Below are 21,534 nucleotides of genomic sequence, written 5' to 3' on the forward strand. Positions count from 1 at the left end.
GGGAAAGCATGATGAAGTATATCCTAGAGGAGATGTACTAAATAATAAATAACCATAAAGATTATTTTACTTAATTTCTAATGATGGAAAGTAAAAGCTTTACAACTTCTTTCCATCCATATAGTATGCAATATATCTCTGATTTGGACATGGTAGGGAAAGGTAAATCTAAATTAGTAAGATTTTTGAATTGTAGAATTTTAGAAAGAAATGTGATTACCTTATTTAGCTTTGATTGTATACAGCAACTAAAAGTAAGCTAGGATATATTAACCAATAGAATAATTTTATCAGCCTGGCTCAAGTGGCTGTATTTTATATTGGGAAGGTATTCCTGAAGGCTGGCCTTCCTGAAGAGTAGTAGGCATTTCCTTTTAACATCTAAATGGCACAGTTTCTATTCCTGGGCCTGTGAAATTATGTAATTCTTTAAAATTGATTTTCACTTTTATAGAAATAAATATTAATTCAAATACCATATATAAATGACACTTCAATAATATTTTATGTTTTACCATTTCAAAGTTACACAACTCAAGTTTTCATAAAATGTGAACATATGTGAGAATATATATACATATTTAAAGTCAGTGAAAAAAGTGATTTCCTCTCCAGGCTCTTAATTTAACATATTAATTTCCTTAGTAACTCCCTCCTTCAGACATGAATCAAAGAAAAGTATGAATCTGCCTCATTCATCTATCAGCTGTTGCAGCACACATTTCTGCAGAGCAGGAGCTTGGATGGATGACAATAACCAGGGCCCAACACCAAGGGGGAAAGAGGGCTTCCCACCCAGCGTGTAATCCAGGACCACAGCACATCTCTTCCCCGGGGGAAGGCAGAGAGAACAGAAATGGCATCCTCCAACAGGCACCAGCACTCTTGGATGACAGACATGAGCCCCTCACTAAGTCACCAAATAGGTGAAGGGAAATCTGCACCAGGAAAGAAACCACCAAACTCAACAGTGAAGAACACACACATAAACAAAAAGTGTACAGAAAAATATCAAATGTTTCAAAAGAAGATAATCATCCTCTCCAAAAAGAAAAGGAGGATACCACTTCCATAAGCAAAATTAGAATTTTTAATTTTCTTTTTTTTTTTTAAAGAGAGAGTGAGGAGGGAGGGAGGGAGGGAGAGTGAGAGAGAGAGAGAGAGAGAGAGAGAGAGAGAGAATTTTTTTTTTAATATTTATTTTTTAGTTCTCGGCGGACACAACATCTTTGTCAGTATGTGGTGCTGAGGATCGAACCCGGGCCGCACGCATGCCAGGCGAGCACGCTACCGCTTGAGCCACATCCCCAGCCTGAATTTTTAATTTTCTAGAAATGAAAAATGAGGTTGTGAAAATAAAGAACTTAGAAGTGGGTGATACAGAAGAATGTCTGTGACTGAAAAGCAAAAAAATTTGGAGCTGACAGATTCTTCTAGAATTCAGAACTAAAGGACAGAATAATGGGAATGAAAAAAGGATAATGGTAATATTTGAAGGACAGAAGTGGTAGTTTTGAATTGGACATTCCAGAAAGAAGGGAGATAAGAAAGATCACTTAAAGATTAGAGATTTTTTTAATCATCAAAGAAATTATAAATGTGTTGGCCCTTAAGTTTGAATATGAAGGTTTGGGAATAAAATCGCAGAAAGAAAGATGAGAATACATGAAAAGATACCCATACCTAGACTCACTGGTATGAACTTTCATAAAAATGAAGGGAAAAAATCCTAAAAGCAGCTATAAAGTAAAAACAGCTATTTATAAAAAGAAATAAGAACCAGATTAACATTGACATTGACATCTTTTCAACAACACTACATTCAAAAAGATAACAGAAACCAATTAGGATCTCTGCAGATTTCTCAACCCAGACCCTAAAAACTAGAATCCTAGAATAACATACCAAGCTCTGAAAGAAAATGGATGCCAACCAAGAATCTTACATCCAGTAAAATTAAGCTTTAGATTTGATGGTGAAATAAAAACCTTCCATGATAAACAAAAGTTAAAGATTTACAACTAGAAAGCCTGCACTACAGAACATTCCATGAGGAGGAAATGAAAAACAACAATGAAAATCAGCAAAAGGAGGTATTACACTAAAGGAAAAACCAATAAAAGGAAACCAAGTTAAGTTAAATACCAAAAATAAACAAAAATGACTGGGAATACAAATAATGTCTCAATAATAACACTGGATATCAATGGCTTAAACTCACCAATCGACTGGCAGATTGGATTTTTTAAAAAGACCCAACAATATGCTGCCTTCAAGTGACTCATCTCATAGGAAAAGACATCCACAGATTGAAAGTGATGGACTGCAGAAACAAGCAGGGGTTTCCATCATCACATCAAATAAAGTAGACTTAGAGCCAAAGTTAATCAAAAGAAATAAAAAAGAACATTTCATACTGTTTAAGGGAACCATACAACAACAAGACATATAACAATTATAAATATATATGCCCCAAATAATGAAGCATCTGCGTTCATCAAACTCTTGCCAAGTTCAAGAGTCAAATAGATGACAACATAATGATTTAACACACTTCTTTCACCATTTGATAGATCTTCCAAATAAAAGCTGAACAAAGAAACTATACAAGTCAATAAAACAATTAATAACTTAGACTTAACTGACATATTTAGAATATTTCACCCATCAATGAGTGAATATACTTTCTTCTCAGCAGCACATGGATCCTTCTCTAAAATAGACCATGTATTATGCCTGAAAGCAACTCTTAGCAAATACAAAAAATTAGAGATACTAACCTGCATTCTATCATACCATAATGGAATGAAATTAAAAATCAATGATAAAACAAAAAATAGAAGCTACTCCAACATCTGGAGACTAAATAATATGCTATTGAATGAACAATGGATTGCAGAAGACATCAAAGAAGAGATTAAAAAATTCTTAGAGATAAATGAGAATACTAATACAACATATCAAAATCTCTGAAATACTATGAAGGCAGTACAAAGAAGAAAGTTCATTGCATGGAGTTCATTTCTTTAAAAAAAGTCAACAAATAAATGACCTAGCATTACATCTCAAAGCCCTAGAAAAAGAAGAACAAATCAACACCCAAAGCAGTAGAAGATGGGAAATAGTTAAAAACAGAGCTCAAATCAATGAAATTGAAACAAAAGAAACAACTGGAGAAATTGACAAAACAAAAAGTTGGTTCTTCTAAAAAATAAATAAAATTGACAATCCCTTAGCCATGCTAACAAAGAGAAAGACAGAGAAAATTCAAATCACTAACATACATGATGACAAAGGAAATATCATTACAGAAATACAGAAGATAATTAGAAATTATTTTGAAAACTTGTACTCCAATAAAATAGAGAATATCAAAGGCATTGACAAATTTCTAAAGGCATATGAGTTGCTCAAATTGAATCAGGGTGATATACACAATTTAAACAGATCAATTTAAAGCAAGGAAATAGAAGACACTATTAGAAGCCTACCAACCAAGAAAGCCCAGGACCACATGGATATCAGCTGGGTTCTACAAGACCTATAAAGAAGAATTAATACCTATACTCTACAAATTATTTCATGAATTAGAAAAACAGGGAGCATTTCCAAACTCATTCTATGAGGCCAATATAACCCTGAGTCCAAAACCAGACACACACATATCAAAGAAAGAAAACTTCAGACCAATATCTCTAATGAACATAGATGCAAAATTTCTCAGTAAACTTCTGGCAAATCAAATACAAAAACATATCAAAAAGACTGTGCACCATGATCAAGTAGGATTTATCCCAGGGATGCAAGGTTGGTTCAACATATGGAAATCAATAAATGTAATTCATCACTCAACAGATTTAAAGATAAGAATCTTATGATCATCTCAATAGATGGAGAAAAAGCATTTGACAAAATATAGAATCTCTTCATGTTCAAAACACTAGAAAAACTAGGGATAATAAGAATATATCTCAATATTGTAAAAGCTACCTATTCTAAGCCCAAGGCCAGCATCATTCTAAATGGAGAAAAATTGAAAGCATTCAATTTTATCAAAGTAGAGGGATATAAAATCAACACCCATAAATCAAAGGCATTTCTGTACATCAGTGACAAATCCCCTGAAAGAAACTAGGAAAACTACCACATTTAAAATAGCCTAAAAAAAATACTTGGGAATCAACAAAAGATGTGAAAGACCTCTACAATGAAAATTACAGAATGCTAAAGAAAGAAATTAAAGAAGAGCTTAAAAGATGGAAAGATGTTCCTTGTTCTTGAATAGGAAGAATTAATATTGTCAAAATGACCATAATACCAAAAGCATTATACAGATTTAATAAAATTTCAATCAAAGTCCCAATGAAATTCCTCATAGAAATAGAAAAAACAATCATGAAATTCATCTGGAAAAATAAGAGACCCAGAATAGCCAAAGCAATCCTTAGCAAGAAGAGTGAAGCTGGTGGCATCACTATATCAGACCTTAAACCATACTAAAGGGCAACAGTAACAAAAACAGCATAGTATTGGCACCAAAATAGATTTGTAGACCACTGGTATCGAATAGAGGACACAGATACAAACCCACATAAATACAGTTATCTCATACTAGACAAAGGCGCCAAAAACATATATTGGAGAAAAGATAGCCTGTTCAACAAATGGTGCTGGGAGAACTAGAATCCATATGCAGCAAAATGAAATTAAGCCCCTATCTCTCACCATGCATAAAACAACTCAAAGTGGATCAAGGACCTAGAAATTAGACCAGAGACCTTGTATCTAATAGAAGAAAAAGTGGGCCCAAATCTTCATCATGTTGGATTAGGCTCAGACTTCCTTAACAAGACTCCTATAGTGCAAGAAATAAAATCAAGAATCAATAAATGGAATGGATTCAAACTGAAAAGCTTCTTCTCAGCAAAAGAAACAATCAGTGAGGTGAAGAGAGAGACTACAGAAGGTGAGCAAATTTTTAGCACATGCACATCAGATAGAGCAGTAATCTCTAGGATATATAAAGAACTCAAAAAACTTAACACTAAAAAAAAATCACCCAATTGATAAATGGACTAAGGAACTGAACAGACACTTCTCAGAAGATGATATACAATCGATCAACAAATATATGAAAAAATGTTCAACATATCTAATGCAAATCAAAACTACTCTAAGATTTCATTTCACTCCAGTCAGAATGGCAGCTATTAAGAATACAAACAACCATAAGTGTTGGCGAGAATGTGGGGGAAAAGGCACAATCATACATTGCTGATACAACTGCAAATTGGTATAACCAATCTGGAAAGCAGTATGAAAATCCCTTAGAAAACTTTGAATGGAACCACTATTTGACCCAGATATCCTACTCCTTGATTGATACCCAAAGGTCTTAAAAACAGCATACTACAATGATGCAGCCACATCAATATTTATAGCAGCACAATTCACAATAGCTAAATTGTGGAACCAACCTAGATGGCCTTCAATAGATGAACAGATAAAGAAAATGTGGTATATATGCATAATGAAATATTACTCAGCATTAAAAGAGAATAAAATCATGGCATTCACAGGTAAAATGGATGAAGTTGGAAGATATCATGCTAAGTGAAGTAAGCCAATCCAAAAAAACCAAATGCCAAATGTTTTCTCTGATATGTAGATGCTGATCCATAATGGGGGTGGAGAGGGAGCATGGGAGGAATGGAGGCACTTTAGATAAGGCAAAGGGGAGAGAGGGGAGGGCAGGGGGAAGGGAGGGGGCACGGGGTGGGGAAGGTAGGAAAGATGGTGGAATGAGATGGACATCATTACCCTAAATACATGTATGAAGACATGAATGGTGTGACTCTACTTTGTGTACAACCAGAGACATGAAAATTGTGCTCTATATGTGGACTATGAATTGAAATGCATTCTGCTGTTGTGTATAACAAATTAGAATAAATAAATAATTTTTTAAAAAAGAGACAATGGAGCAATATCTTCAGAGTTCTGAGAGGAAAGGACTTATTATGTACACCTCTAATGCACTAATAAAAATATCAGGGTTTATTTTGACATGATGAAAATAATTGAAAATAATTTGCTCCCATTCAGTTCCTAGTACTTCCCCTTTCCTTTACCCCTCCCTCCCCTTTTTCCCTTTCCTCTACTCTTCTGGTCTTCTATTTATTTAGAGTCTTCTTTTAAATTAGTGCACTACAGATACACATAAAGCTAAAAACTCACTTGGTACTAGTCACATACGTACATGGGACAGTTTGGCTGGTTTCTTTGCACTGTTTCTCCCACTTCTGGTCCCTCCTCCCTCCCATTTAATCCTCTTCTTCAACTCCACTGACATCTCCTCTCTTTTCATGGGATTTCCCCTGCCTTCCCCCACTCCCCTTTCCCCTGTTTTTAGTCTTCCACATATGAGAGAAAACATTCAACCCTTGACTTTCTAGGTTTGACTTATTTCACTTACCCACTCAAACTGTCACTGAATTGTGAAATGAAATGAAATGCTTCGGCAAGTTCCCAAAAGTTTTTTGAGGATGATTACCAAAAAGAAATTGAAGAAACAGACATGAGTACAGGGAACACTGATGAGCAATCAAACAAGTAAACTTAGAGATAAATTTACATAATTGTTTATAATAAGATGATTAATAAGAATTCAGAAGTAAAAATCCCTTGATCTCCAAACTGGACATAGTGGGGGCAGGAGATGCAGAGGAAGAGTGTGCCAAGGTCCTAGTGGGAGAGGCAGGAGGGCAGGTGGGGAGAATGGGGTTGGGGCAGGAACAGGAAGTTTAGATATTGAGAAGATTCCTATAGGTTTAAAGATCCTAATTTAAACTAGAGGGGTTAATACACAGTGAACAACTGGAAGGAGAAAATGAAAACAGCAATGATGAAGAGCACGGTCAAACCAATGGGAGGCAAGAAAAGAAAAATATATATGTACAATGAATGGAAAAAATTAGAGAAGAAAGAGCTTCAAACAATGTTAGAGGAATTAAAATAAGTAAATTAAAATAGCCTATTAAAGATCAGGAACACTATGTTTGGCTAAAGAGGAAAAGGTGAGCTATATTTTGTCAATCAGATTCACAACCTGAACACAAAATGTCACAAAGCAATTGAATGAGATAGAAATATAAATCTGACCAAGATTAGTAGGAAAAAAAATTGGAGCACAAAGAGTTTCAGGAAAATAGAATATAGGATGAAAAATAATAAAAAGGACAAAGAGGATATTTCCTATGGATAGAATGCTCTATTCCTACTGATATGACCCTCTAGGACCAACTTGAGCTACCTGATCACAATTCTTGCCTGACATTTTTGAAATCTTGTCATTAGAGTTGGGTGTCCTTGTCAAGTTAAAGAACAAAACAAAGCCACTGCTTTCATGGAGATTTTGTTCTGGAAGAGGCAGGTGGGTGCACACACACACACACACACACACACACACACAAACTAATAATCAAACTATATGGAACGTCAGTGGTAATAAGTGCTAAGTGTTGAAAGGAAGCGTAGCAGAGGTGTCATTTTAAATGGGGTAGCCAAGGAAGACTTCACCAGGAAAATGATCAAAGACTTTCCAGTTGCTGAGGAAGGAACCATACAGACTTCTGAGGGAAGAGAATTTCAGGCAGGGGGGACAGCAAGAGCAAATGGTCACTAGTATAAGGTTAAATAAATTAACTGTGGAGGGGCTAGTGAGGTAAGTGGGATATCAGGAGTGTAGCATCAGAAGCCAAGTGAAGATGGTGAAATAATGAACTGTGTCAAAACAGCAGGTGTACCAAAGAGCAGGGGGACTGAGAAAGGGCCATGATTAAACTTAGCAAACAGAAGCCACGGCTGACTGTGACAAAAACAATCTCAGGGGAGCACTGGGAACCCAAATCTAAGAACTGGGCATAAGAGAGAAAATGGAATAGCAAATAGAGTCAACCATTTCAAATGGATTTGCCATAAAGAAGAGCTGAGGAGAGGGCAGGGCCTGGAGCAGGTGGTGGGATCAAGGTGGGAGAGAGTCAAGAGTGGGAGGAAAAAGACCTGAGCATCCATGAAACAAATGAGGTCCCCTCCAGAATAATATTAGGAAGTTTTAAAATAAACATGAGAGCAGCCACCTGAGAAATCGCCTAACACAAATGATTACTGAAAGGAAGGGAATTTAGAAATGCTTGGGATTCAATCAAGGAAACCACATCTAAATAGGATTGTGTTATAACTGGATTGTGTTATAACTGAAAGAAAGCCTACTCAATGTACTTTACCCATGAAGGAAGACAGTACTAAAAGACAAGGACTCAGTTTGAGCAAGATTCATAATAGGAGAGACAAAGTAAAGCAATGTATTTCCAGCAATGTTTACAAAAAGAGGATACTGATGAGTGAAATTAAATTTGGGTGCATTTATAGATATATTTTTCATCTTAATTGTAAAGATGGATGTGTTGGGGGGTTACTAGGTCATTAGGATTATCCATGTGATTTTAGGATCAGAAATCAACCTTATTAGTGGAGTTTTCCATGTAGATTCCCTGCAAGAAGACGGTGTACTTATCACGGGGCTTGAGTGTCTAATCCCAAGGGGATGTAGCCAAGATACATTAACAAATTGTCGTTCTGATTTATTCTGTATTTTCATGAGAGTTTGGTTCTAGTAGTCAGAAGCTTGGAACTGTCTGGATATATAAAAGCAAATGGACCAAACTTTGAAATGACCCTGAGGTAGAGCAGAGCCAATCATTAGTAGGCCTCTCAAATGCCACCCATAAACCAGGTGAGGCGGTACATACCTGTAATCCCAGCAGTTTGGGAGGCTGAGGCAGCAGGATTGGGAGTTCAAAGCCAGCCTCAGCAACTTAGCGAGACCCTGAGCAACTTAGCAAGGCCTGGGCAACTCAGCAAGACCCTGTCTCTAAATAAAAAATAAAAAGGGCTGGGGATGTGGCTCAGTGGTTAAGTACTTGGGCTTCAATCCCTGGTACAAAAAAAAAAAGATAAAAAATGCCACACATACCTTATTCCTTGTCCATCTAACCATATACTTGAAATATTGAACTAAGGAAGGGGCACTGGAGTAACAACTAGAAAACAATCTAGGTCTCTGCCACCACTAGTCTGGCAACCCCATCCGCTGATTGCCATCCATTCCTGCGGTCCTCGGTTCACATTGTCTTTGCAAATGGGAGTAACAATAGCTGTTCTATCACAATGGTTTGTTTTGAGGCTCAGAATTTAAGTCTAAAACAAACGGCTATATGAACAGAAGATATTAATGCTCTCATCATTACATGCCCTAAAGCCTGAGTGTATAATTGGTATACTGAAGCACATTACCACAATTATCCGAGAATTGAAGACAAGATGAAAAACCACGAACCCACTGAAGAAAATCTGGGAAATCCTACCTCTCAGCAACTGGTTTGGCAATGTTTTCAAAAATGATCTCTTGCTTTGCATCTTGATCAAAAATCCTCTGAAATCTGCAATGTGAAAGTGGTAATTATTTAAATGCTGAGCCTTCAAACACTATTGGATTAATAAATCTTGTTTTTCTAAAACTTTGTAAATGACCCCACATTTACATCATCGGGCTTACCTAACTTAACACAATGTTTGTCCTGTAGTTCCACCACACTGTGCTCTTGTACTCCAGTATACAAATGGTGGGTAAACAGTATTGCTTTGACAAGATCAGCACAATAAATCCCTCTGAAAAGCTGCAGCAGCTTTGAACCAAATAATAAACTGTGTGTTTTTTAGCTCTCAAGAGGGACAGTGTCTACAATTAGCATCAAATTCAAATTCAGATAACTGCATGAAATGGAAACCCAAGAACAGGATGTAAACCGCCAAAGAACTTCTGATGTCTGACCTGTGAGAAAATGGGGGCAATTGTGAATTGTATCATTATTGAATTTAATTTAAAAATTAAATTGAACTGAAGTTTATGTCTCACTAATTAGGTACCAGTATCAACAATGTCAATTCTCAAGATGGCATTGTTTCATTTTATTGACCAAGATTCAAAAGTCAAAAAGTAAACTAAGATATATCTGTTCTGCAAAGAGAAGCTTTATTAGATTGGCAGTGACCAGGGAATGGGAGGTGGTGTGGTGTCAGTTTCACTCTTCTCCGGTGCCACTCTGATGAGTACAGGATTGCAAGCACAGTGGAATAATTTGGGTAGGAGACACATCTATTCTTTTGCAGTGAGGTGAGGTACTACCAGCATGTATGGCTCCCATGAAAACATTGCAATAATGAGAAGAGGAAGGCGGGCTGGGAGGGGGGATAGAGAGACCAACCAAAATGTTAGCAAAGGGTGAATCTCCCACAAAGAGTATATGAATGTTGACTGGGTTGTTCTTCCACCTTACATATTTAAATTTTTTCAAAATAAAAATTGTAGAAAGGAGAACTTTAAAGCAAAAACTTTAAAACAAACACTTTGAGGACATCCTGAGCAGCTCTCAGTGTAGCACAGGAACCTCTGGTCTACATGCCTGTCTACTCAAGTAAATTGGCATCTGTTCAATCCAAGTGGAGACTGTAGGTGACATGCAAACCTGTTTTCACTACCAGGGACTTCAGAAGGGTGTCTAGAGATGGACTGGAAATATAAAATGTTAAGAAATTTGTTTTTAATCAAAATTAACTTCAAAGGATCCCTATAGCTGAACCACATTTGTTTTTGAAAAGTAAATAACGCAAGGAAATATCCTAAGGCATTTCTCCAGCAATGTGATTTTAGACAGCAGTCTTTACTGTTCAATGTGCTCAGACCACTCCTCAAAACCTGGCAGGTGTAAAACAGCTTCAGATATGAGCACCAGGATTATAGAGAGGTCAACATAACACAGGTCTCTCTATGCTCTTCAGAACATGGTCCACTAGGACATCTTAGTACAGACCCCTAGTGGTGCCTGTGAAGAGACGGGTGGTACAGAAAGCTAGCTGGATTCTTTTATCAGGCTGATGATGACTGAGTGAATCAATCAGCCATTCCTGACCACATGTCTTTACATAATAAGAACTATATCTACTACTACGTAATCAAGAAATGGCAGGAGTTTTAAAGAAGACATTGAATCAAACACAGAATGCACTATAAAAGATATATTTTGTAAAATAATTAATTATGGTATATTAATCCTTCAGGATCCTTCCAATCTAATACCATTGCACTTCTATGGGGATTAGTCGCCACTCCTAGGCCTCAACGCGTTTGAGTGGCTTGTTGTAATGGCCAATGTTTTGGCCATTCTTGATGAGAGATGATGCTAAGGTCTGCACCTGTATCCAGAAGTCCATTAAATTCATGTCCTTGAATATTTAGGTTTAGCATGGGGCGAGAATCTAAATTTAAAGAAAGCATAGCCCAATCTACACCTGTGGAGCCTAATCCCTTGGAACCTCTTTCTACAGCACGACTGGAAAATTTATCATGTAGGCTTGGTATTATTAGTAACAGTGCTATTCTATCTCCTGGTGAAATTACTGATATACCCTTTGGAGAACTGTCTATAATTTTTATTTCACCTTCATAATTGGGATCAATTACCCCAGGACTTATCATAAGTCCTTTTAGAGTACAAGAGCTGCGTCACAATAATAAGCCTACTGTTCCTTTGGGAAGAGGTCCTTTTACTCCTGTGGGAATGATTTGAACTCCCATCTCTGGAGTTAGTACTGATCTGGCAGAGGTGCAGATGTCCAACCCTGCGCTCCCTCTGGTTTGTCTGATGAGGGATCTGATGGACAATGTGTCCTGGGCACTACCCTGATGGGGTTTCTGGGTTCCTCCAGTGCTCCATATATTTGTGGTTTTGGGCCCCGGAGCATTGGGCCCCCCTGTCCATTTTTTGGCAACGGAGCCCGATGCCTTTCTCCATGATATCATGGATAAACACCTGGTCCTTGTTCGTTTTTTGATAATGGAGTACCCTCTATGGTGGTCTGAGAATGGCATTCATTAGCCCAATGTCTTCCTCTACGGCATCGTGGGCAAATACCTGGTATTCTATTCCTTTGATACCTAGTTTTGTTAAACCCTCCTCCTATGGGGCAATTCCTTTTAAAATGTCCTGTTTGTTCACAATTGTAGCATGTTCTTGGCCTGGCATCTAAAGCCTGTTGTACTGCAGCTGCCACGACTTGCCCTTGTTCATTAATGTCGCTACATAATTTAATATATGTGTTTAAATCTTCATGTTTCCATGGTCTAATAATATCTCTGCACCAATGATTCACTTGTTCATAAGCCAGTGGCCCCTGACTAAAGAAAAGATACAAGCAGCCCATGATCTGGTCAAACAACAATTAGCGGAAGAACATATACGACCTTCTGTATCTCCCCATAATACTCCCATTTTTGTCATCAAAAAGAAATCTGGTAAATGGAGATTATTGCAAGATTTAAGAGCCATTAATAATGAGATGGGACCTGCTCAATCGGGGATTTCTCAATTGTCTGCTTTGCCAAAAACTTGGTATGTTTTAGTTATAGATATTAAAGATTGTTTTTTTTCAATTCCAATTCATCCTGAGGATAGTCCACGTTTTGCATTTACTATCCCTGCACTGAATCATGAAGGTCCTGATCAGAGATATGAGTGGAAAGTACTCCCTCAAGGGATGGCTAACAGCCCAACTATGTGTCAAATTTATGTTAACAAAGTAATCCAGCCACTTAGAAATCAAAATCCTGAACTACAAATATTTCACTATATGGATGATGTATTATTAGCACACAAAGATAAAAACACATTGCTAGAATGTTATGCCACACTTACAAACTTATTAAAAAATTATAATCTAGAGATAGCAATAGATAAAGTACAATTAAATTTTCCAATTAATTATTTAGGAGTTCTATTATCTTCAACCATGGTCCATCCACCAAAAATTCAAATACGAGTAGATCAACTCAAATCACTTAACGACTTTCAAAAGTTATTAGGAGACATAAATTGGATAAGGCCTCATCTAGGTATACCAACAGGAGAGTTGGGACCTTTATTTGATATCCTAAAAGGTCCATCAGATCCAAATTCACCCAGAATGTTAACGCCTGAAGCAAGAAAGACATTAAAAATCATTGAAACATATATGGAAAATATGCATTTGGATAGAATTGATATAAGTTTGCCTTTATTATTTATTGTACTACCAACAAAAAATATTCCTACAGGAGTATTTTGGCAAGAAGGTCCATTATTATGGATACATTTATCTTATTCTCCTAACACTATTCTTACTAGGTATCCTGAGGCTGTAGGACAATTAATACTCAAAGGAATAAAAGCAGCAAAAGGAGTGTTTGGAATTTCTCCCAATAAAATTATTACTCCATATACTATGAATCAAATTGATGAGTTAGCTAATGAGTTAAATACTTTGGCAATAATCATGTGCAAATCTAATGTTTCATTTGATAACCACTTACCATCTAATCCTTTATTGTCTTTTTGGTCATCGCATCCTGTAATTTTTCCAAAAATGACAAGAAAAAAATCTATCATGAATGCTCCAAATATATTCACTGATGGATCAAATAATGGTACAGCAGCAGTAGTTACACCTGATCAAACTTTACATTTTTAGTACCCAAACAATCAGCTCAAAAGGTAGAGCTTAATGCAGTATTACAAGTTTAAAGATTCTGTATTTAATTTATTTTCCGATAGTCAGTATATAGTTAGTGCTATAGTATCCCTTGAAGATGCTGGTAGGATTTCCCCTTCCTCTACTGTTTTCTCTTTGCTTTCCACTATACAAAGTCTAATCTGGGACAGAAAAGATCCATTCTTTATAGGACATATCAGGGCACATACAGGATTGCCTGGAGCCCTTAGTTTGGGCAATAATTTAGCAGATAAAACTACACATGACATACATATTTTCTCTACACTAGAAGGAGTTATAAATTTTCATAAAAAGTTCCATGTCAATGCTAATACTTTACAAAAGCGTTTTAAAATAACTAAGGAACAAGCTAGACAAATAATAAAACAAAGTCAAAATTGTGTGACCTCTTTACCACAAGTTAATCTTGGAGTCAATCCTAGAGGACTGATACCTAACCATATTTGGCAGATGGACATCACACACTTGCCAGAATTTGGAAAATTAAAATATTTGCGTGTTACAGTTGATACTTCTTCTGGATTTTTGATGGGCTCTCTTCATGCCGGAGAAAAAACTAAAGATGTTATAGCTCATTGCTTACAAAATTTTGCCACTGTAGGCGTTCCAAAACAGTTAAAAACAGATAATGCCCCTGGTTATACTTCTACCTCTTTTAAACAATTTTGCTCAACATTTGGCATTATTCATATAACATACAATCCACAGGGACAAGGTATAGTTGAAAGAGCTCATCAAACTATTAAAATGTACTTATTAAAGCAAAAAGAAGGAATTGGGAAGGGGTATATATTCCCCAAAGATAAACTTAAAATAACCCTTTTTACTCTAAACTTTTTAAATTTGGATTCATCAGGACTTAGTGCTGCGGAAAGGCATATGTGTCCAAAAAATGTGCATAAGCCCAAGGTACTTTGGAAGGATATTCTAACAGGACAATGGAAAGGTCCTGACCCAGTAATTGTCTGGAGTCGGGGGTCTGTTTGTGTGTTTCCACAGGGAGAACAGCAGCCGATTTGGATTCCAGAAAGATTAACTAAAGTGATTTCTACAGACCAAAAAGAAGATGATATCCAAACTCCAGTTTGGATATCCTTACATCTGGCTGAACCAGGATGCTTTTTTCAATATCTATTTTATTATTGCCCTTTGCCATATCATGAAGTTCTATTTTGTTTTTTGAGCTCATACAGACCTAGGTTAATGTTTTGCTGATCAGTTCTATTTTTTTGACTATAGAGTTTTTAAGCATTGCAATGGAGATTTCACCTGTAAAAAGTTATAAGGCCTTTACTATTATGTTATGAGTTGTATGTATTATATTATGTGTGCACACTTGTGTGTTCTGTTATATGTTTGAATGTACGTATGTCCATATATCATATATGATGAGCGCTCATGAAAAAATGGATCCAAATATTTTTTTTCACGTGATTTAAATGGTTTAATTTAAATTGGGTAAACAGCTGTTGAGGATTGTTTTAATATATGAACACAAAAGGAGGTTAACAGATCTGTTTGTTTACTTTCACCTTTCCTTTTCATTATATTTAATAATTCTCTTTAAGACAATGTAAATTGTTAAGAAAATTGTTTTCTTTTAGTGCCTTCTGGAATGTTACATAATTTTTTCTTTAGCCATTATTGCCAGAATTCCTATCTTCATCCCAGTGCCGGTGAAGACAATGTAAATTGTTATGAAAATTGTTTTCTTTTAGTGCCTTCTGGAATGTTACATAATTTTTTCTTTAGCCATTATTGCCAGAATTCCTATCTTCATCCCAGTGCTGGTGAAGAAGACAAAGATAAAACCAATCTACAGCTTCTGCAATAGCCATCACTGAACTGCTTGCAGAACTTGCCTGGACTATGTATCACTTGTATGCATTGTGAACTCACCTGTATGCATTGTGAACTATCTGTTGGTGCAGCGACTTGTGGTAGTGTTGGGGTATTTTTGCTGATGATGTCATCAGTGGTACAATTTTTCCAAAAGGAGCCGTCAATTGGCTTGGTGTATCTTCCTCCCTTCTGCTTGTCATGATTGTTCAGCTAAAATTTGGGGGCCAACAGAGGTGAGGCAAAGAACCTCACCCCCCACCCCCCGCTGGTACAAAGACCTCTCCACAGGTGTGGCTGTATACTGGACCGGTAGTCAGTGATGGGTAAGATCCAATTGCAATGGTACCAACCTAAGACAGGAGGCTGACGCCTTGAGGTCAGCTCATCCGATAACGGGTAAGAACCATATGTACTATTGGACAACCTAAGGCAGGCACAGTCCCTAAGCCACATGCTTGTTGTTTAAACAGAGAGGGGGAGATGTTGAGAGCCACAGCCGAAGGGGCCCCAGCAAACTTCCAGCTGCCAGCAAACTTCCAGCTGCCGGCTGATGATTGGCTCACAGCGGCCCCAGCAACATCTAGCTGATTGGCTCCTCTGTGGTGATGCTCATTGGAGATGCTCATTGAGCTGTTTCCCTGCCCTTTCAGACTGCCAGCTGATGATTGGCTCACAGGGGCCCCAGCAACATCTAGCTGATTGGCTCCTCTGTGGTGATGCTCATTGGGCTGTTTCCCTGCCCTTTCAGACCCCGGAGCTGCTCATTGGGGGACTTTTTTGGCTTCGCCCACGCGACCCAGCCAATCGGCCTCAAGAGCAGGAGGATTGTGGGAGGTGGAGAGGCTGGTGGTTGTGAGAGAGGCTTGTGGGAAGCCGGTGGTGGCAGTTGGGCTCTGAGGGTTTTTCCTGAGGAGCTGTTTTGTTTGGTCTGTGTGGTTCTAAAAATAAAGTCCGTTTCTTTTGACAAGTGGCTCCTGAATTGTGCCCAGCCAGACTGCGGCAACTATAAAAGATATATTTTGTAAAATAATTAATTATGGTATATTCATTTACTAATCTATTTGTTTCACAAATATATACTGAGTGTCTATGTACCAAGCATTTTTAATGAGCTTTAGGTGAGAAGTTACCTATAAAACACAGTGAATTCCTTGGGAAAACATGACATTCTCCACTATTTACAATAGCAGATAATAGAATCACAAGCAATTCAGAGCCCTCTGTTTATTGGCCCGCCCCATTTTAGAATGAGGATTTTGGCATCAAACTTTATGATAAGTCATTAATTGTACATTAAGGATAAAATAGTATCATCCCAAATATTTTACTTTTTCTGACATGGTGGCATAGCAGTCTAAAAAGGCATTTTGATCAGCTATTTTCTGAAAACAACTCAAGAGCAAAACAGAATCACAGAATTAGGAGAGATTCTATCAGTTCTGTATAATTGCTTATGAAGAAGAAGTTTAGATCCACAGAGATGAAGTAGTTACTCATGGTCCTAAAGCCCATCAGTAACATGTCTTGAGACACAACTGGAGATATCTGATTTCTAGGAGGTCCTTTCATTTATTAAGATGTTAGGTAGGATTTTTCTGAACTCCATTTCAAACTCAGCAAATACCAATCCTTTTGTACCCCAAACCATTCTTCCTGCAATCTTCCTCACCCTCCACCCCAACTCCATCTTTCTAAATGCTGAGTCCAAAATCCTTCAGGCACCTTTGACTCTTTCTCTTTATATTGCACTCTATATTCAATCTACTAGCAAATTTTACCAGCTGTGACCTCCAAAATACATCCATAATCCAATTACCATCATCACTTGATATCCTTGGGGAACTGGTTCCAGGACCCCCATGGATACCAAAATCCAAAGATATTCACATCCCTTATATAAGCTGACTTAATATTTCCATATAATCTATGCACATACTCCCCTATACTTTAAATCATCTCTAGATTACTTAGAATGCATAATATAATGTAAATGCTGTGTAAATAGTCGTTAACTATATCGTTTAGGGAAAAAAAAACAAGAAAAAAGTCTATGTGTGCTCAATACGCCCTTTTTTGTTTGTTTTCACAATATTTTCAATCCACAGGTGTTTGGATTTGTGTATCAGAACTGAAGAACTGCAGATATAGAAGGTACACTGTATTTCTTAACATTTCCACCCTGGCCCAAGCTACCATAAATTCTAGTCTGGTTTTCCTTATAGTCTGTATCAAGAGTGATCCTGCTAAGACTTAGGTGAGATCATTTCATTCTTTTGCTCAAAACCTTCCCTTGCCTTCCACGGCACTTAAGGGAAAACTCAAGTGCTCACCATGACTCACAGGGCTCTATATGATCTGCTCGCTCTGTGCTCCTCAACTTCTCTTCTCCCCCTTAGCCCCCTTGTTCACTGCACTCCAGCACCACAGATCCCTTTATCTGTGTCCACTCCCCTGCAGAGACGTTGCTTGTGCTATTCCCTTGGCCTGGCATTCTCATCCCTCAGCTATTTGCATGGCTGGTTTCCTCTCCTCTCTTTCCTGCCTTACTTTTCTTCATGGCACTTAACAATTTCTGACATGCATTTATTAATTTGCTTGTCTGTCTCCTCCCACTAAAATATAAGCTCCAGAAGAACAGGAGCTTTGGTGCATGTTCCCTACTGTATTCCTAGCAATGAACACAGCATATGGTGGGTAGTCAATAAATATTTATTGATTGAATGAGTTTTCTTAGGAGAAAACAGCCTTCAAAATGCTTAAATATTTATCACTGAATATATGTATAAGTTGAATATTTTATTTTATCTTAAATATTAAAACCAATATTTTAAATTCAGAGATCTAAAATATAAGCAAATGGTGCTCTTTCCATAAATATATGTTTAAATGCCCTGTTTCTATAAAATGCAAAGAATACTTTAGAAAGGGTCCATAGATAAAGATATGATCAGTTGTTTTTTAATACCTTTATTTTTATTTATTTGTTTTTAATGTGGTGCTGAAGATCAGACCCAGTGCCTCAGGCATGCTAGGCAACTGCTCTACCATTGAGCCATAATCTCAGCCCTGATCAGTTGTTCTTAAAATAATGGGATCATGCTGAATCAAATGTTTCAACAAAGTGTTGCTTTATAGAGATTGGCTTAGACCAGCTACCAACTGCCATGAAGTCATAGCTATTTAGGTGTGTAGCAGGCTTACATCTTCTAGAAGAATGCCCCTTCTGCAAAAGTCAATCATGTATCATAGGATGCTTCTTAAAGGAGTTAAAGAAAGGCAACGGGGATCTCATAAGACAAGGCAAGGACCACCTCACTACACAACCACGTGTTAGCAATCCTGCTTGTACTTGCTGTAAAAGGAGACAAATAAAGAAGATAGGGTGGGTGTGGAAAGAGATATATATGAAAGAGACAAAATGTAGAGATACAAAGATCAAGGAGAATTCTCTATGAGCCAAAAAATAAGAGCAAATAAGAACCTGAAAAAGAGAGGAGCTGGGGGTGTAGCTTAGTAGCGAGTGTGTGCTTAGCATATATGTGGCCCTAGGTTCAATCCCCAGCACTGAAAAAGACAGAAAAGGCAAGGGGAAGCATGGGTGGGGGCTGGAGAAAGAGAGAGAGACAGACAGACAGACGGACAGACACAGAGAGTCAAACAAAACTTTAAAGTGTCTGGGACAGTTTTGTCCAAAGGCCAGGGCAGGATAGTCTCAAAATAGTCTAGAGATAGATGCAAGTGAATAATTAGGATTCCTTCAGTTAAGTCTAGAAATCTACCACCAAAATTTGTGTTAGAGATCACATATGCATTTAACTTGAGCTCAAACTTCTCCAGAAATCAAAGGTGGTGATCAAAAGAAATGCCTTAATCTGAAATTTGAGAATAAAGACAGTGTGAAATATATATCCATAATCCTCCCAAATTCAAAGACTGGCTACTATAAAAGTATTCAGACAAAAGGCACTGTGATTATCCACGGGTGGCCCATTGGTACTTTCCACCCAGATGCTATGATTCAGCACTGCCCAAAAGGAATATAATGTAATCCATAAATGTGAGCATATATGTAAGTTAAAATGTTCTAGGAGCTTGGCTTTTGAAAAAGTAAAACAAAATAGGTGAAAATAATTACAGTAGTATATTTTAACCCAATACATCTAAAATTTTATCATTACAATATATAATAGATATGAAAAACTTAACAGTTCATATTCTCTTTCTCTTTCACATATTGAGCTTTCAAAAAGCCTTCATGTATTTTATACTTTACAAAACATCTTTTTTTTTTTTTTTTTGTGGTGCTGGGGATCAAACCTAGGGCCTTGTGCAGGTAAGGCAAGCACTCTACCAACTGAGCCATATCAGCAGCCCTGACATCTAATTGTTGACTAACACATTTCAAGAGCTCTAGAGCCACATGTGGCTTATGGCTATTAATTGGACAGCATAGATATCAAGTGTATGTATGTGCATATGCAATCTGTGTATCATATTTTAAAGAAGGCTTAACTAAACAGTACACAAGATTATACCTAAAGGTCTTGAAAAAAGTTTAGTTGTTCATTGGAATTTCCTGTAAGTGCTAAAACACAGCAGGCTGAATATAGAAAAGATAACATCAGATAAACAGAGCTTAAAGAAAGGCTGAAATCCTGGAATATAATCTCAGATAAAGAAATATGTCCTCTTTCAACCTTAAGCACAGCAGTGAACTTGTGTTCCTCCTCCAAATGAGACAGCCATACTACTTTCTCCACAAGAAATGGGGCTAATGAGTTCACAGAGAATATTAATGCAGGACAAAAGCTAGTCCAATAATGAAATAGGAATGAAGCAAAAGAAAGATAAACTTACATAAATTTGTAGCTTTCTCGCTTATTATTCACAAATCCATCTGCCAGATCACGAGGTATGATAATTTCCAAGCAAGGTGTTAAATTTTCATCATCATCTATGGAATAAATCTGTAAATATAAGAATAAATATAAAATGGTGAAATCACAGCTTGAACTATGACTGTGTTATTATGACTTGCATAATAATGGTATAAAATTGTACTTTTAGATAAAATGTCAAGGACTGGGAAGTAATTCAGTGGCAAAGTATCTGCCTTGCATTCAAAAAGCCCTGGGTTCAACCCCTAGTTCCAAGGGGGAAAAAAGATAAAATGTCAAAACAGTATAATTTCCTTATTGAAATGTGTGCACTCAGACAAATATATGGAACATAACAAGAGGTAAAAACCTGAATCAATGCTATATCAAAACTCAGATCAGCTGGGCAGTGGCTGAGGCAGGAGGATCGTAAGTTCAAAGCCAGCCTCATCAACAGCAAGGAACTGAGCAACTCAGTGAGACCCTGTCTCTAAATAAAATACAAAAATAGGGCTAGGGATGTGGCTCAGTGGATGAGTGCCCCTGCGTCAATCCCCAGTACCAAAAAACAAACAAACAGAAAATAAAACAAAACAAAAACTCAGATCATCTCTGAATGATCTAAACACTCAAATTTGAGAATTTGAATGTTTCTGTTGTCACTGAAAAATAGCCCTGAAAGTAGCATATTATCTAAATATTGCTTTGGTATTTATCAAAAATAACATTTTACTATAACAATAAGCATTTCTGAGTATTTACAAACTACTAGACACAGATACAAGAATGAGAGTAATCTGAGCCTTCTCACAGAGCTGTGAGAATGCTCAAATTTAAGTTATGTTCAAAGAAGCCCAAGTTTCCATAAAATATATTCAGACATTTGATAAGACATGGGGCTTCAGAAGATACATGTACTTCATGTCTTTGATGTCATTTTCAACCCAGCCCAGCCACTAATTGGCAAGTGACCTGGGAGAAATAACTTAGCCTCTCTAAGCTGATATGGAAATGGAGGTCTTAATCAAAGCCCTACACTGTAACCTTCTCTGGTTCTCTTCTCGGTTACCTACTTCTTCATTTATTGGCCAGGAAAACCAAGACTCAAGCCTATAAAGAAATCATGTGGAAGAAGGAAAAGCATAATATT

At 37.1% G+C, this 21,534-nt stretch overlaps 1 protein-coding gene across 5 annotated transcripts in view; it reads right to left on the minus strand.

Moving 5' to 3' along the window:
- Positions 1 to 21,534, minus strand: part of KIF6 (kinesin family member 6) — a 400,202-nt gene that overhangs the window by 375,532 nt on the left and 3,136 nt on the right. For all 5 annotated transcript variants that reach the window (XM_081295096.1, XM_081295095.1, XM_081295094.1 and 2 more), the window contains exons 2-3: positions 20,365 to 20,474; positions 9,426 to 9,500 (exon numbers count right to left, since the gene is read on the minus strand). In XM_081295096.1, coding sequence (XP_081151222.1) covers positions 9,426 to 9,500; positions 20,365 to 20,474 — 185 coding nt within the window. The remainder of the gene's footprint in view (positions 1 to 9,425; positions 9,501 to 20,364; positions 20,475 to 21,534) is intronic.

This window comes from Spermophilus citellus (assembly GCF_964194105.1).
Source record: "Spermophilus citellus genome assembly, chromosome: 5".
Classification (NCBI taxonomy): Eukaryota; Metazoa; Chordata; class Mammalia; order Rodentia; family Sciuridae; genus Spermophilus; species Spermophilus citellus.